At 41.0% G+C, this 18,312-nt stretch overlaps 1 protein-coding gene across 1 annotated transcript in view; it reads right to left on the minus strand.

Moving 5' to 3' along the window:
- cavin1a (caveolae associated protein 1a) overlaps positions 1-15,735 on the minus strand; it is a 34,590-nt gene extending 18,855 nt beyond the window's left edge. Inside the window, exon 1 of the mRNA XM_055194257.2 lies at positions 14,732-15,735. Coding sequence (XP_055050232.2) covers positions 14,732-15,295 — 564 coding nt within the window. The 5' untranslated portion in view covers positions 15,296-15,735. The remainder of the gene's footprint in view (positions 1-14,731) is intronic.
- Between the last annotated feature and the right edge of the window lie 2,577 nt (positions 15,736-18,312).

The following is an 18,312-nucleotide window of genomic DNA, read 5'->3' on the forward strand; positions in this document are numbered from 1 at the left end:
GATATTGGAGTATCAAATTTTGATTTCAAGGTTTTACACAGAATGTTCTTTATATATGGGAAGATTTTATGTAAAAAACAGTAAATCACTAAAAGATCATATTTGTCATGATATACTGATTTCTGCACATGATGTATTTAAAGGGACAATCCACATTTTTTAAAAATAGGCTCATTTTCCAGCTCCCCTAGAGTTGAACAATTTCCGGGTCTGGCGGTACCACTTTTAGCATAGCTTAGCATAATCCATTGAATCCGATTCATTAGCATAGCGCTAAAAATGACCAAAGAGTTTCGATATTTTTTCCTATTTGAAACTTGACTCTTCTGTGGTGATCATTACGCAGTGCCTGGAAATAGTCCTCTGCTATTGAAAGTAACCAAGGGGACTATTTTCGGGCACTGTGTAATATCACTACGCCTGCTGCAGCCATGATACGACCGCAAAGTCCTTGATTATTACGGTAGAATGAGAGTATAGTTCCTAGCCATATCGGTCTGGAAAATCACAATTTTTACGTCTGACTCTTCTGTAGTACACAATGTAACTACAGAAGAGTCAAGTTTTAAATAGGAAAAAATAATTTAAACTCTTTGGTTATTTTTTTGCGCAATGCTAATGGTCTAATCAGATTCAATGGATTATGCTAAGCTATGCTAAAAGTGGTACCGCCAGATCTGGAGAACGGCTGAATGGATTCTAAAACGGTAAAAATCAAACATTTAACTCTGGAGGAGCTGCAAAATGAGCATATTTTTAAAAAAACTGGAGTGTCCCTTTAAGACCCACTATTGCATGACTCATATTTTTCCACATTTAGATACGAATCCTAATGCAAATGTATAAGCTTAGCTTATTTCCAGAACAGATATAAGTACTCTTTCCATCGGGTATACATTTTCTGTTTACTCCTGACAGACTGTAATGATCCTCATTACACAAAATCAGCCTAGTAGAGAGGTATTATAGGAAATATGTGCCCAACCAACAGAAAACCCTCTTTATGATACAAATAAATGACCTCAGTCCCACCTCCTCACTTCTTTCCATCTTTTAGTCCCATTAAAAACATTAAACCAATTACATCACCCATGTTTTCGTCCCTGCAGCCTCTCAGAGCAGTGCTGGAGGGAAATGACTTGTTAGTGGTGCTAAATGCAGTAACGCTGGTACAGGATAAACAACAGCAAAGTGCAAGAACACACTGACCCAACCAGCTTCAAACATCACAAACAACAACTTCAGTGCAATATCCCAATGTCGGAAATAGCATGTTGCATATATTTTCAATGCCCATAATAATTTTAAAAGAAAAGTGGCTGATAAGGCAAAATGTTGTTAATGTTAATGTATATTTTTGCACAATGGCACTATTACTGTAATTAACAATAATACTTTTAACTATAACACCTGGTTTAAAAATGGTAGACCCCAGCTGTTGGGTTACATTAATTAAAGGTTATGTTCTTCCTGATACCATTTTTTAAACCCTAGTAAGTGTGTAATGTTGCTATAATAGCATAAATAATACCTGTAAAATGATAAAGCTTCAATAGAATTCCTCTTTAAAAGCCTACAACGAACGTCCGGTTTGGACTACAGCCAGGGACGGATTATGGCGATGATGTGCCCTGGGCACGGATGTCTCAAAGGCCCCCCTTTACCAATTTTGTGGGCAAAAGCATTGTTTGCACAGGGCTCAAGTGTTGGTTCGCCTCTGCCTGTTTGCCCCATCCTACAGGATTAACAATGGCACTAATACGCGGGGAGAGAATGCACACAATATTCTGTAGTTTCACACCACAAATTGGTTTATTTATATCTCACCAGTATCTGTCAACATACAACATACTCAATCAAAAAGATTGCTCGGTTGCATGAAAGTCCTTAAGCTAAGAAATCCCTTAAATATAAGGTTAGGGGTGTTCTTAATAAAAAATGGGTTGCAAGAAAAACCCTTAAGTGAACCTTAAGGCTGTCAGTAAGTATTTACCCTTAAATGCTAAAGTATTACCTTAAGTTCTGCAATGTGTTGCTACAAAGTCCTTAAGTACGATTTTTCCCTTAAAACTTAAGGGACTATAACAGGTCCCTTAACGCCACACTCGATGGCTGATTTTATGGTTATTTAAGAAAATGAAGTACCAACGCGCATTTCTAACGATCGAAATAATCCCTTAGAGAAAAGTGATGCCCATTTATTAGGAGAACAGCGGTTTGATCGTCCGTCAATCTAAACTTGTCACGGATTTGCCAGGTCCTTCCACACACACCCCTCATCAGCACAGATCACCATCACCAGAATACTAATCAGCTGCACCTGTCACCCCTCATCAAGTCCTCACTTCAAATACCAGCCACAAACACACAGACACCATCCGGTCTCGTCACACGTACGCTACTGTTCCTGTGATTACCTGACTCACTAACCTATGTGTCTTTTCAGAACTTCTCCTGAGCACCATCATCATCATCATCATCATCATCATCATCTGGATTATATCTTCCCCAGTGTGTCTGTGTGTCTGTGGATTTCCCCTGGATATCAACATTATTTACCAACATTCTGCATTTACTTCATCATTCAATAAACTTTGTTACATTTTATATATATATCTGTCTCCGTTGTCTTCTGTTAGTGACAGAAGACCGGACCATAAAAACCAACTATGTCTCAACAGGATGCTTTCCAGAGCCTTGTGGACACCATACACACAGAGTTGCTAGCTACAGATACATCAGACCACTGCAAGCCCTCAGGCTACCGTAAACACAGTTCCCATGGCAGGCCCATCCGAATCCATTCTCTGGTGAGGCGACTGAGTGCAAGGGATTCATATTGCAATGTGAGCTTATATTTGAGATGCAACCAAATCGTTTTCCCACAGATCGTAGTAAAATAGCGTTCATTATGTCTCTACCCACCGGAAAAGCGCTTCACTGGGCAGTTTCCATCCGAGAACAAAATGGATCCGTCCTATCATGCCTTTAGTGAACACTTTCGAGAAGTTTTCGGATTTCCAGAAGGTGACAACTCAGTCTGTGATGAACTTTACAATATAAAGCAAGGTAAAGAATCGGCAGCGGAGTTTTCTCTACGTTTTCGCACGCTAGCGGCCGCTAGTGGTTGGGATGAACGAGCACTCATAACTACCTACCGAAACGGTTTAAAAGCAAATCTTCGACTACAACTAGCAGCTTTCGATGATAATATTGGGCTTGAACGCTTTATTCAGAGAGCAATCCGAACAGAAAATCGTATGCTAGCATGTAATCCTCATTTGCACTCTATCGCTCACCAGAGCCGTCCCCTCCAGGACCAGAACTGATGCAGTTGGATTCCACTCGTATCCCACTGTCAGAGAGACAACGCCGCATTAAAGAAGGGTTATGCTTATACTGTGCCAGTAAAGAACACCTCATCTCAGAATGTCTTATCCGTCCACCTCAGGCTTTGGTGAGTACGGTTCAGCCAGAAAAACATATTTACACTCCTTTAACTACCAAAGTGAAATTATCCTATCGTAATGTCTCCATTATAGTGTCCGCCCTCCTTGACTCAGGGTCGGCAGGGAACTTCATCTCTTCCCAGTTATGTCGACAATACAACATCAAGAAAGAATCCATCGAGCAGAAATTAAAGGTACAGTCCGTCACCGGAAAACCCCTCAACCGCTCAGCCATTAAACAACGATCTGGAGAAATCACTCTGACAGTGGGAATCCTGCATCAGGAGAAGATAAAATTTCTGGTCCTGGAGAATTCCACCGCGGATGTGATTCTCGGAAGACCATGGCTGATTGAACATCATCCGGAGCTCTCTTGGGACACAGGAGAAATTAAACGCTGGAGTGACCATTGTTTTCCACAATGTTTTCCTCACATCCCAAAACCTCATCATCCTCTTGAAAAACCTCAGGTATGCAGCACCTCCATCGAAAGTCTTAACGATAATGTTTCTGTATCTATTCCTCCAGAATATAAGGACTTCGCGGATGTCTTTTGTCCCAAGAGAGCTTCGAGGCTACCACCTCACCGGCCATGGGACTGTGCGATTGACCTCCTCCCGGGTGCTCCAGTACCGAAAGGTAAAATTTATTCCCTCTCCATACCAGAACAGGAAGCCATGGAAAAGTACATCACAGAGGCTTTGGAACAAGGGTACATACAACCGTCCAATTCCCCTGCTGCTTTCTCCATTTTTCTTCATTACCAAAAAGGACGGCGGTCTCGACCCTGTATCGACTACCGTGGACTCAATAACATCACCCGTAAGTTTCGCTACCCTCTTCCTCTCATTCATACTGCACTAGAATAACTCCGTGGAGCTAATATCTTCACCAAACTAGATGTATGAAGTGCATACAATCTAGTCAGAATTCGAGCTGGTGAATGGAAGACTGCTTTTGTGACCCCTACTGGCCACTGGGAATATTTGGTCATGCCGTATGGTCTAGTAAACGCCTCTTCTGTATTTCAAGACTTTATGCATACCATTTTCAGAGACCTTCTTAATCGATTCGTAATTGTCTACAATGATGACATTTTAATTTATTCCAGTGATCCCAAGATCCATGTACAACATGTAAAGACTCACTTCAAAAGTTCTTCAAAGACTCACTCTTCGTCAAAGCAGAGAAATGTGAATTCCACAAGTCTGAAATTCAGTTCCTTGGATATGACGTCTCATTTTACGGAGTGAGTATGGATGAAGGAAAGGTAGCAGCCATCAAGAACTGGCCACAATCCAAGACGGTAAAAGAACTGCAAAGATTCCTAGGCTTCGCAAACTTTTACCGAAGATTCATTAAGAACTTCAGCCTCATTGTGAATCCTTTAACATCTGCCTTAAAAGGTAAACCCAAATTCTTGCCTTGGAATAAAGACACCAGTAATGCTTTCCAACTGCTGAAGAAAACCTTCTGTGAAGCACCCATTCTCATCCATCCAAATCCTAACAAACCTTTCATTGTAGAAGTGGATGCTTCCTCAACAGGGGTCGGAGCCGTCTTATCCCAGCAGCAGGGGAAAACATCTGACGTCCGTCCTTGTGCATACTACTCTCACAAGTTCAGCCCGGCGGAGAAGAATTATGACATCGGTGACCGGGAGTTATTGGCGATCAAAATGGCTCTCGAAGAGTGGCGACACTGGCTCGAAGGTGCACGCCATCCATTCACGGTGTTAACAGATCATAAAAATCTTCAATATCTCCGCGAGGCAAAAAGGTTGAATCCAAGACAAGCAAGATGGGCCCTCTTCTTCACTCGTTTCCATTTTGTCATCTCCTATCGTCCAGGTACCAAGAATTGTAAAGCTGACGCTTTGTCTAGAATGTTCACGGCAGATGAAGATCTCTCTCCTCCCGAAGCCATTCTACCAGAGAAGGTATTTGTGTGTCCCATTGATTGGAGTCAGGAAGATGAAGTTCCTGAAACTACAAATGTTCCGCCGGGCTGTCCACCAGGAATGAAGTATGTACCCTTGCAACATAGGACATCACTCATCACCAAAGCTCACAACTCCGCTGGTACTGGTCACCCGGGTGCTCAACAAACCCTCTCGCTGCTAAAACATCGCTTCTGGTGGTCCAATATGGCAGAAGACATCAGAAGGTTCGTGAGGGGGTGTAAGGAATGCGCAATGGCAAAAACCCCAAGACATCTGCCCCATGGAAAACTACGTCCTCTTCCTGTCCCTCATCGTCCATGGTCACATATTGGAGTGGATTTTGCCACCAATCTTCCCCCATCTCAAGGTAATACCTGTATTTTCGTTGTGGTAGATCGCTTTTCTAAAATGCTGCGATTAATACCTCTAAAAGGTTTACCTACAGCAATGGAATCTGCAGAACTCCTATTTCAGCATGTCTTCAGATATTTTGGCCTCCCAGAAGACATTGTCTCAGACAGAGGTCCTCAATTCATATCAAGAGTTTGGAAGGAATTTTTTAAACTTCTAGATGTGACTGTGAGTCTCTCCTCAGGTTATCACCCCCAAACCAATGGCCAAACGGAACGCAAGATCCAAGAAGTGGGTCGCTTCCTCCGAACCTTCTGCCATAACCACCAGGACTCTTGGAGCCAGTTTCTACCCTGGGCTGAGTACGCACAGAACTCTCTACACCAGCAGGCTACAGGTCTCACGCCTTTCCAGTGCGTACTCGGGTACCAGCCGCCCATGTTTCCCTGGTCTGAGGAACCCTCCGATGTACCATCAGTGCAGCACTGGTTCCAAGAGAGCGAGAGGGTCTGGGACTCAGCTCACCATCACCTTCAATCCGCCATCCGCCGTCATCAACAACAAGCAGATTCCAGAAGGGCCCCTACACCGAACTTTCAAGTTGGGAACAAGGTTTGGTTGTCTACCCAAAACATCCGTCTCAGACTACCCTGTAAAAAGCTGAGTCCCAGGTACATTGGCCCATTCACCATCATCAAGGAGGTCAATCCGGTAGCATTTCAACTCCGTCTTCCAGCACACTACCGGATCCACCCCGTCTTTCATGTATCACAGTTAAAACCATTTTACTCACCTGTCGTTTCTTCTGTTCCTCCCACAGGACCTGGTGAAGAAGCCCCCCCTCTGGATGAAGATGAGACCATATACACCGTCAGGCAGCTCCTAGACTCCAGACGGCGAGGTGGGCGGCTTGAATACCTGGTGGACTGGGAGGGATATGGACCAGAAGAGAGATCTTGGGTTCATCGTGATGACATCCTTGACCCAGGACTCCTCAACGATTTCCATCAGGCTCATCCGGACAAACCAGCTCCCAGACCCAGAGGCCGTCCTCCTCGGCGTCCTAGAGCCCAGGGGTCCTCAGGAGCGGACCCTCGGGGGGGGGGTACTGTCACGGATTTGCCAGGTCCTTCCACACACACCCCTCATCAGCACAGATCACCATCACCAGAATACTAATCAGCTGCACCTGTCACCCCTCATCAAATCCTCACTTTAAATACCAGCCACAAACAAACAGACACCGTCCGGTCTCGTCACAAGTACGCTATTGTTCATGTGTATACCAGACTCTCTAACATATGTGTCTTTACAGAACTTCTCCTGAGCACCATCATCATCATCATCATCATCATCATCATCTGGATTATATCTTCCCCAGTGTGTCTGTGTGTCTGTGGATTTCCCCTGGATATCAACATTATTTACCAACATTCTGCATTTACTTCATCATTCAATAAACTTTGTTACATTTTATATATATATCTGTCTCCGTTGTCTTCTGTTAGTGACAAAACTGTTTCCAGTTTGAATTACTTTCAGGTTTTAAACATACGGCACTTTACAGTCTGTTATTTGGCATGTTTCATTGTACACAAATCCGCCGTCTGTTGAGCTGCGTGCGTTGATTTGTTTACGCTGTGAGATTTAGTAATTATAGCAACCGCTTCTCCACTGCTGTGTTTTGGCAGAGACTACCGTAAATACTTAGTATAAACATTTAGGTAAGGGTGACAGTTAAGACCTTTGTTGCAACGCTCTTAAATAAATCCCTTACCTCAGGGATTTTTTCTCCCTCAGGAAAACACTCACTTAAGAAGTTTCATGCAAACGGGCAGGCACAACTCTCCGGAGAAAATTCCATAAATATTTTACATTTCTACATTTAGCAGACATTTCATGTGTAACTGTCGTTCACCACAGGCATTTATGGGCTGGACACACCAAATCTTTTAAACGCGACTGAAAACGCCTTGAGGACGCCGAATGCCAGCTGCTCCTTCAGCCGAGTGCTTTGGTAGCTGTGATACTTCAGCTGTAAGCCGGTTGGTTGCTGTGGTAATATCCCGCCCCTCCTCCACTGTAATTGGACGACCGTGTGAGATCTGACATTAGCCTCTTTCACACAGTAATTCTAGTAAATTACCATGAATTTACCAGAATGAATTTACCAGTAAATACAAAAATGTGCTGTTCACACATGCAGTGACGTTCCGTCTTTTTACCGGTAAGACATCATTCACACATCAGTATCAAAATACCGGTAAACTCGGAGAGAAAGCGGAAGTTACCTGTGGCGCGCGGCCGGCGAGCTCCGTCCGTGTCGTATTTGTAAACGGCGGGTTATGACTTTAATATCCACGGTCCGTATTTTGTTGTTTTCACATCTGTGGCAAACGGTCGCGAAGTTGCTCGTGACCAAACAATATTGCGTTAGGTGGCGTCAAACGGAACCTGCGCGTTTGCACATTAGGCTTCACAGATGGTGTGCTAAGGACGTCGGCAATTTGGCAATTAGATGGTAAGCTGTTTTAAACAACTTTGGTGAAGAAATGTGGATGTTAACTTCAGGTGTGCTCGACTTTTAAGCAACATGTGTGTGGAAACGTCCGTAAACAGTCTGGGGGAAACCGCGTCACCTGTATAAAAAACGTTCTGATTGGCCCGCCCGATCTGTCAGCGCGGTCTGACGTCATCTAAATGCCGGTAATGCTATATTTTTTGTTCACACACAGCGCTTACCGGCAAATTACCGTTAATCTTACAACCTGTTTTACTGGTAAATTGGGAGCACTGATTTACCGGAAAGGTTCTGTTCACACATGACATATTAACTGCAATTTACCAGTAAATTACCAGTAAAGACTGTATGTGTGAAAGGGACTATTGACGAGCGGAGCTTTTCGTAGTTGAATATTCTTGAACTCTCGGCGCTCAGCGCGGAAAAAACCCGCTAGCTGCTTGCTTATTTGAAAAACGCGCAGGCCGCGAGTGTAAAAGCTTGTGTGTCCAGCCCTTTAAATCTTAGAATAAAAAAGTTGGTTTAAATTTACCATAGCTTCCACAACATCATCAAAATCCAGTTCCCTCACAAGATCGCATTCAATGGCCATTAAAGACAGTGAATTTAGACGTACTTGACACATTTTGCTTCTTAGTTCGTTTTTTACTCTTGCCATTAGAGAAAATGAACGTTCTACTTCACAGTTGCTGACTGGCAGGGTGATGAAAAGCTGTCCTTTTTGTGCTTTCTTATCACTGATCCACTTGGTTGTGGTTTTAAACTCATTTTTGTTTTGTTTTTTGAGTAACCATCTTCTACGCGTGACTTTTATATTACGCAATGCTTTTCACTCGCCTCTAGATGTCCCTCTTAACAGCGCAGCAATACATTAAAATTATTTATTTGATTTATTTACTAGTTAATACTTTGCAACTGCAAAAAATCACATTATTCCTCAATATTTAATACAATTTTACTGAAAATAAAATTAAAATTAAAATATTTATTTGAAAAGAATAGACACAGTAAATTTGACAGGGCCCCCTGCTGGCCAGTGCCCTGGGCAAGTGCCCAGTAGGCCCGTGCGTTAATCCGTGCCTGACTACAGCCCTCTATTTCCTGATTTAATGACGTCAGTAAAACAGTTCGTTGACTAAACTCCGCCCACAGGAATACGTCAGCAGCTTTGGCTCAAACGGCTCTGCTAAGCTAAGCTGCTATCGAATCACAGCACACTAAACAAACTACACAATCAGAACTCCATACTTATTTCTGAAGGAGGGACTTCACATAACAAGGAAGACATCAGCCTGTTTTGAGGACAGTGAAAACAGCGCTATACAGATAAGTAAATTGTGTGAAAAATACCGCGTTTTTTTAAACGTGAAACATGAACACATGTTATATTGCCCACTGTAAACACAATCAAAGCTTCAAAATCACAGACAGAACGGGAGCTTTAAGAAAATGTTTTTATTTTACTCAACAATGGGTTAAAACATCCCATGTTAAAACAATGGCTGGGTTCGTCCCTTTTTGACCTAACTTTAGGTTTAAAATAACCCAGGATTTTTAGAGTGCAATTATGATTCATAATCAGTCTTGTTTTGCAAAACAAAATGGATAAAGCCTTTGGAAATGCATTCTGCTAAGTTGGGTGGTGCTTCCGAAACGAAAACTTTCTCAATTAATGGCAGTATTTTGATGCCATCTTTGCAGACATTACCGCATTTTGGACTATTAATAGACAGTAAAGAAGATGGGGGGGGGGGTCATCTCACACTGAGCTTCTGTCCGTTCTGCGATCCTGCACGCTCTAAACAAATTTAACCCGACGCACAACACCCTCCACACAACTGGTATCCTATACAGCAGCGAAATATTACTCCACGTACTGATCTAGGATTTGAGGATCTAAGCACATGTTGGCACAGGTCATTAAAGACACACTTTCACATCTGAAGTGTTATGGTGGTATTTTAAAGACAACTAAATAGTGAACAATCTAAAGGCAGAGACGACTTAGTAGAGGACTTTACAGCATTGTCACTGTCATGCAGAGTTTAGTTCCTTTAGGACTCCAACCTTTACTGTGATTTTAATCAAACCCAGAGTAAAACATTACTAAAGACTGCAGGACAGCGAACCTTTTAGTAACATTTTGAGAAAGTTGTGTTTTCAGATAGATGCTGATTAAAACACACAGTATCACACATTATAGTATCAAACTACCTTTAATAGTTTCTGCTGGGTAGTATGAAGGCAGGAATGGGCAGTATCTAATTTAATATACAGCACAGCAGGATTATACTTCTATAGACGCATGTGTGGCAGGTATAGATTTTAGTGTCTGTCTTCATTTTATACCCTCAAAGACAAGCCAACTATCTGCCATTGGCCTGAAACCCATAGACGAGAGAGAAAGAGAGATAGAGATAGATAGATAGAGAGATAGAGAGGGAGATAGATAGATAGAGAGAGATAGAGAGAGAGAGAGAGAGAGAGAGAGAGAGAGGGATAGAGATAGATAGATAGATAGAGAGAGAGAGAGAGAGAGAGAGAGAGAGAGAGAGAAACAAGGTTTGTCTTTGCAATCTTTATTCTGAATGTAATTATTTGCTTCTTTTCTTAAAGTAATATTTTACTTAAACTAAAAATACAACCATTATTTATTTAAATTTTACTTAAATGTTTGTTTCATAGACTGTAAAAAAGATAGACGACGCGATGTCGCTTCTTTCCATTGTAATGAATTCAAGCCAAAATTTACCGGCCATAGGCGCTGCCATGTTACATAAAAACTCCGGTTTGGAGCCAGGGCATTATAGATATGTACACTAGATGTCGCCTTGGCTAGTTCATTGGAATGAATGTGTCAAATGGAGCCGCCATCTTGAAACAGGGGTGCCCCGCATCAGCGTCGCCCTGCATCAGCGTCATTGTAGGCAAAGGTGTAACGGAAATAAAATCACCATAAATCGTCATGAATGCGATTTTCTAGTTTTTTTTTCGTTCCAATGGACAGACATGTATTTAGCATTGAGTCCAGAAAAAATGTAAAGTTTTGAAATTAAGAAAAGCAACTTTTTCTAAATATAATGGATAGTGCAGGTAGGCCTAACACCCATACGCAGCACAAAAGTCCGACATTGTCTATTAATTTCGAAGTACAGGTGGAGATAGTAGCATTACACACTGTAAAAACTTTCTGTAGAAATTACAGTAGGCTGTTACTGGCAGCTGGTAACTTACTGTAGATTTTACATTTATGTTATTTACTGGCAACAGTTTGTTTAAAGTTAAATGAACATACAACTTTTTCATCTTCTACAGTAAGTTACTGGCAACTAGCTGCATAATTACAGCAATTTTTTTTACAGTGTAGCTACTTCTTATGACAAGACCCCTTGTTCCAAGATGACGGCGGTTTTGACGCATGCTTAGAACCCCAAGGCGACATCTAGTGTATGTATCGATGCCAGGGCATGCGCAGAACAAATTGTCCATGGAGCCAGAGGCGGAGCCGTGGTATCAAACTTCCGCCCAAACGCTTGCATGCCCAATTCAGCCACGCCAATCATAACGACACGCCCCCATTTTTATAGCATCAAATGACTAGCTAAAATAAAACTTATTACAAAAAATAACATTTGAAAATACACCCACCTAAAGGATTATTAGGAACACCATACTAATACTGTGTTTGACCCCCTTTCGCCTTGGAACTGCCTTAATTCTATGTGGCATTGATTCTACAAGGTGCTAAAAGCATTCTTTAGAAATGTTGGCCTATATTGGTAGGATGGCACCTTGCAGTTGATGAAGATTTGTGGGACGCACATCCAGGGCATGAAGCTCCCATTCCACCACATCCCAAAGATGCTCTATTGAGTTGAGATCTGGTGACTGTGGGGGCCATTTTAGTACAGTGAACTCATTGTCATGTTCAAGAAACCAATATGAAATGATTTGAGCTTTGTGACATGGTGCATTATCCTGCTGGAAGTAGCCATCAGAGGATGGGTACATGGTGCTCATAAAGGGATGGACATGATCAGAAACAATGCTCAGGTAGGCCGTGGCATTTAAACGATGCCCAATTGGCACTAAGGGGCCTAAAGTGTGCCAAGAAAACATCCCCCACACCATTACACTAATGAGAAATTGAATATGTGTTCCTAATAATCCTTTAGGTAAGTGTATATCAGCGTGATAACAACTACACAGCTTGTCTTTTATTTTAACAAATAAATTACACATCCTTTCTTAGAGTCTATTGGCTTATGAATACAAAAAATAGTAAAACATAGTAAAAGTAGTATAAAGTAGTATCACACAAAGTAGTATAGTTCACCGTAAAAAGTTAAAATATTTCTTCAATTGGTACAATTGGAAAATGTATTTCAACTAAAGTAAAATTTTACATAAAAAAAAACACTTTTCACTTCTACAGTGTAGTAGAAAAGAATTTATATGTTAAACTGTTTCTTGAAGTTATGATTCTCTTTGCTAACATGTTCATCTACTACTACTGCATTTGCTAAGATGCATGCACTGCATGTACAGTAAGTGCCTTTGATCTCATGTATATCCAGTTACTCACACTCTAATTTACAGTACATTTACAGTAAGCACATGTATGTTGCAAAGAGCTCATCAATTTGAAAGCAATTTGCTCTATTTTAAACATCAAACATGTTAACACTGTCCAATGTTTTGTTCACTTTTACCATCTTTGTATATTTATTTCCAGACCACTTTTGGAGTAGTCATCTAAACAAGCTGATGTACATTAAAATATTTATGTAAGCGTTTTAAGACATGATTGCGATTTCATGCTGCTTTTCTATACTTGCGGAATGTGCTAAACCAGCACTGTTTAAAGGTTGCCTTGAGGTTAGACAGGAACCTTTGACGATCCACTTAGAAATAGGCTGACACATTATAATAGTGTGTGGGGAATTTAGGACCAGGCCCTGCCGAGGAATCTGTGTGTGCTCCAAAAGTGGCCCGGAAATAAAGATCACCGTACACACAGTCAGCAGACACCGCCTGTAATAACCAGTACATTTTTCTTGGCTATTGTGGTAACTGAAAATTTTGTATATAATCAAACAAATGCTAAATTCAATAACTCCAGATAGCGTGGACTACAGGAACAAGACCACACACGCACAAACCATCAGAGTTTAAGAATAGAAAAGGAGACCACCAACCGGCTGTATCTAGCCTTCATAACCATGTCACAGTTAAGGGGGTGTAGTCCTAATAAAATAAATAAAACCAAACACCTTTCAATCACTCTTGACTTTGCTTACATAATTGAATGTCATACATCTCGCAAGTTATTTTGGCATGTAACCAAATTCAAGTTTATTTTATGCTTTACTCATTGTTGGACTACTGTATATTGAGTCTATACACTATGCTGGTTTATTTTCAACTCAGCGTTGGGTCAAAAATGTACAAATTCGGTTGTCATTAAACCTATAATGGGTTGTTTCAACCCAAAATTCTGAGTTGTTAATTTTAACTCAATGGCTGGGCTTGTCCCTTTAGACCCAACACTGGGTTGAAAAAAACCCCAGCAATTTTTGAGAGTTTTGTTAATCTAATGAAATGACGACTATTGCTTTTTGGGTGGTTATAGCCAGGCTCATACTGCACTTACACCCCCCAAACTCAATGAAAGGGCCACAGAATCCTAAAAAAATGGTATGCTTGTCATTCCTGAAATTCTAAAAATTCCATTCCATTTCATTTAAATATTATATCTTTATTAAATATGATTTCAGCTACCAATAAGAGTGTACAACGTTCACTATTTAACTCTCACCACGTTCCCTTACCAAATAATTTCCAACAAAAACTTCCAATAAAAATGACAGATTCCGTGTGGGCCAAGTTACTGGTTGGTATAAATTTGGGATGTGATAAAGTCGGTTTGGAAAAGTGTCAACTAAGTGGTTATTAAATACAACCGGATACACTCTTAAAAACAAACATTCTTTGCATTGTTTCATAAAGGTTCTTAGTCTAAAGCAGTGGTTCTCAAACTGGGGTCCGGGGCAAGATGGTGCCAGGGGGGCCCCAGTTTTATGAAATTTTTATAAAATACATTAATTTATCATTAATTCTGTGAAATTAAAGCTAAAAAATAAGGCAGCACTACTTTGTTTAATTTAATGTTTTGTTTAATTAAAATGTGAAGATTTAGAACTGTTTTTGTCATAAATTTTCTTTGGGGGGCCGCGAAGGAATGCACTGTACACAAAGCGGGCCGCACGCTGAAAAAGTTTGAGAACCACTGCTCTAAAGAACCTTTTCCGATACAATGTAAAGGTTCCAGCAATGGTTCCTCAATGACATCACTGCAAAGAATCCTTTTTAGGCTTTTTGTTTTAAGAGTATATGTGGGAGGAGATGGCATACCAGGTTTGGGTGTACAATCACCTTATGCCAATATAAGCTCTATAACATACTCACCTGGAAGATGAGCACTTTGAAGTTCTTCCTCTTCAGGAGCTCGTGTTCGTTGTTCTCCAACTTTTTGATTTGTCCTACCTGCTTCTCCAGGTCAGTGCGCACGCTCTTCACGTTGACGTTTACCTTGCGCACCTTGTCCAGCAGCTTGTTGACCGTCCCGGCTGTTCCAACGTGGCTCTTCCCCAGCTTGGTCAGGTCTGTCTGGATGCTGCTCATTTTCTTCTCCATGATCTCCTGCCTGGCCTCCAGATCTGTCTGAGTCTGCTGGATTTGATCCACCACACCTATGATTTTATCTAGGAGTGCCAGAACCATCATTCCTGTAGCCTGGGCCTCTGACTTCTCAACATCACCACTGCCACCTCCATCAAGCCCCGGTCCCAAAACCAGGTTCACCTCCTTTGCCGAGTTATCGTCGTCGTCGTCATCATCGCCACGTTTTGAGGTTAACACCTTGGCAGATTTGGCAGGTTTGGAAGCAGGCGCCACTAAGGCGGCCTCTTCGTCGTCATCAGAGACTTCGGCGTAGACGGCGCGCTCCAGTTTGAAGTCTGTGTCGGCCATGGCTCGGTTTCAAGAAAACAGCGATGAATATGCACACGTTTACTTGCAGATGGAGATTTGAAGAGCACACAAACGGTGTGGTCCGGTGTGCAAGAACGATGTCCCAGGATAAAAATAAAGCACTATATAAAGAATTGAATGACAGCAGACACCCAACGATCAAAGTGGAACAACTCCAACTTGCAAGCAACTTTTCCCAGCTCTCTTCTAATAAACCTCTTTGTCGCCTTACACCTGCACTATCTACCCGGCACTACGTCCTACTCACTAGGTTTGCAATAACGCCTCAAACTTTCCTCCCGTCCTAAAAGTCTACTCTGGGACCTTCGGCAGTCAGTTGAAGCAGACTAGCTTGGTACTAAGGTGTGTGCAAATATGTATGTGCGCAAGGAAGAGTGTGTGTGGCCGAGCGCAAATGCCACAGCACCCCGTGAGGGCCACATGTCAGGGTTCCCTTGCCCCCCTTGGTTCAGCCCTCTGTAGAGATAACTTACTGTAAGACCACACCCATATTAGCCCCTTTAAGGGGAGTCTCCACCCTCCCCAGAGGCTGGCAGGGGCACACAGACACACATACTCACTCACTTATGCAAGAGTATGAGACAAACAGCTCAAATTGATTTATGAGTCATAAAAGCTTCATTTGAAAAGGTTTCATCTTTCTGCTTTTAATTCGGAGTTGCAAAATCATAGCCAATTCATTTAATGATGTGCCACAAACATACTTTCGCACATTCGTGTTTTAGAATGTTATTTTAATGGTATTTACATTTTGTATGTTAATCGTATGCTAATAATAACTGATGCTAAGTTCAGAACTATAGTTGGGCTCACGAGTTAATAAAGCCATTGGAAAATATTAGCGTTTAGTAAGAGAAACTATAAAACTTTTAATTTAAGCATTTGTTTTTAACATGAAGATATTTAACATAAATACACATACATTTAACAAACATTTACAAACATTGTTCTGTTCAACAGTTTACATCTTTTAAACATGGTAAGGAGCGTAGATTTCCGCCTGCACTGCAAAAAATGACTTTCTTACTTAGCATTTTTGTCTTGTTTTCAGTAGAAATATCCAAAAATTCTCAAATCAAGATGCTTTTTCTTGATAAGCAAAATGACTTAAGAAAATAAGTAAAAAAATATATATACAATTTAAGTGAATTTGTGCTTAAAACAAGCAAAAATATCTGCCAATGAGGTGAGAAAAAAATATTGATATAAGATTTCTTTTTTCTTAAACACTTAATTCAAGCTACATTTTTTCGACTATATCAAGAAAATACATCTTCATTTAAGAATTTTTACATATTTCTACTGAAAACAAGACAAAATACTATAGAAAGACATTTTGTCCAGTGCACACTGCAAAAAATGATTTTCAAGAAAAAAAATTCTTGAAGTATTGAAAATTAAGAGATTTTTCTTGATGAGCAAAACGACCCAAGAAAATAGGTCTAGTTTTTAGACCAAAAACATCAGTTTTAGTGATTTTGTGCATAAAAGCAAAAAGAAAAAAAACTGCCAATGGGGTAAGCAAAAAATCTTGAACATTTTTCTTAAACACAAAATTCAAGAAAAATTCAAGAAAAATTTGCTTACCCCATTGGCGGATTTTTTTTGCACAAAATCACTTAAATGTCATATTTTTTGTCAAAAAAACTAGACTTATCGTCTTGAGTCGTTTTGCTCATCAAGAAAAAACATCTTGATTTAAGAATTTTTAGATATTTATACTGAAAACAAGACAAAAATACTAAGATTTTTTTTTCTTGAAAATCCTTTTTTGCAATGCAGCTGGAAATGTGACGCTTTAAAAGATTCGCACGCAGTGCAACGTTAACAGGAGTTATTTTTACAGGCTATATTTTAGAAGCGGGAGAAATTATGATAATACCCGTTGTGTCTACGTCAACAGGCCCAGGAAGTAAACTGTTGCCTACAATCCTAATTGCCTAGTGTGTTTGTTGTAGTACAAGAAAAGAGATTTACGCTGGAAACGATAACTTGCGTCACTGTTTACTTTGGGGTTTGTACCTTTTGCATATCGTTAACATGTACTAATACACACTTACACACCAAAGGAAACGTAAAATCGTGAATCTGACCACTGTTGCTCTCCTTAAAGGCGGGATGCATGATTTTTGAAAAACACTTTGGAAAAGGGAGTCGGGCCGAGTACCAAAACACACTTTTAAGGAGCAGTAAGGAGCGTGTCTACTAAACGAGATCATTGCCTGGGTTGCGTATGTGTGGGGCAGCTCTATCAAATGGGCTGTTTACACTTGGTATTAAGATGTGTTTTCATTGATCGGATCACAAGTGGACGAGAGAGACACATTACGTTTACACCTGGTATTTAAATCCGTCTCTTTTGTCCACTTTCGACCGCTTCTGTGCTGAATACTGTGAGGGGGTGGTCTGTGAGACGGTGGGCGAGCTCTCTGCTGTCATTCAAACCCGAGCGGGAGTAATTATGAGTTTGTATGGACGCAAACTAATATTATGTCGGAGTCCACTGCTTTTTTAGCACGTAAAGATGCTGCACAGTGTTTTGTACAGGTATATGTAAGAGATTTTTCTGAATTTTCAGCGCAATTGATGAAATAGGATCGCGCAACTTTCACATGCTTTCAAAACGAAAATACGGAGATCAGCCACTTAGTTTTATTAATGAAAGGCTAAAAATAGCGCTGTTCACCGAATGTTCACGCCAGAAGTCAAAAAAGACGTAAAACTTGTGTTTAATACCTCAGATTAGATAAATGGGCGGAGAGAAGGCCGTCGCGTGTGTCTGTTCGAACGCATTCAACCACATGTGCGTTCCGCAACTCCTAAGCGATCAGATCGAAAGTGGTTTCGACTACCTCTGGATGTGGTTGAAAGTGGTCGAAAGTGGACGAGCTCAAAACGTTTTGAACACTGTTTACACCTGGCATTAACGTCATCCACTTGTGATCCGATCGACGAAAACACATGTTAATGCCAAGTGTAAACAGCCTCAAAAGAAG

The sequence above is a fragment of the Misgurnus anguillicaudatus genome, chromosome 19, assembly GCF_027580225.2.
Source record: "Misgurnus anguillicaudatus chromosome 19, ASM2758022v2, whole genome shotgun sequence".
Classification (NCBI taxonomy): Eukaryota; Metazoa; Chordata; class Actinopteri; order Cypriniformes; family Cobitidae; genus Misgurnus; species Misgurnus anguillicaudatus.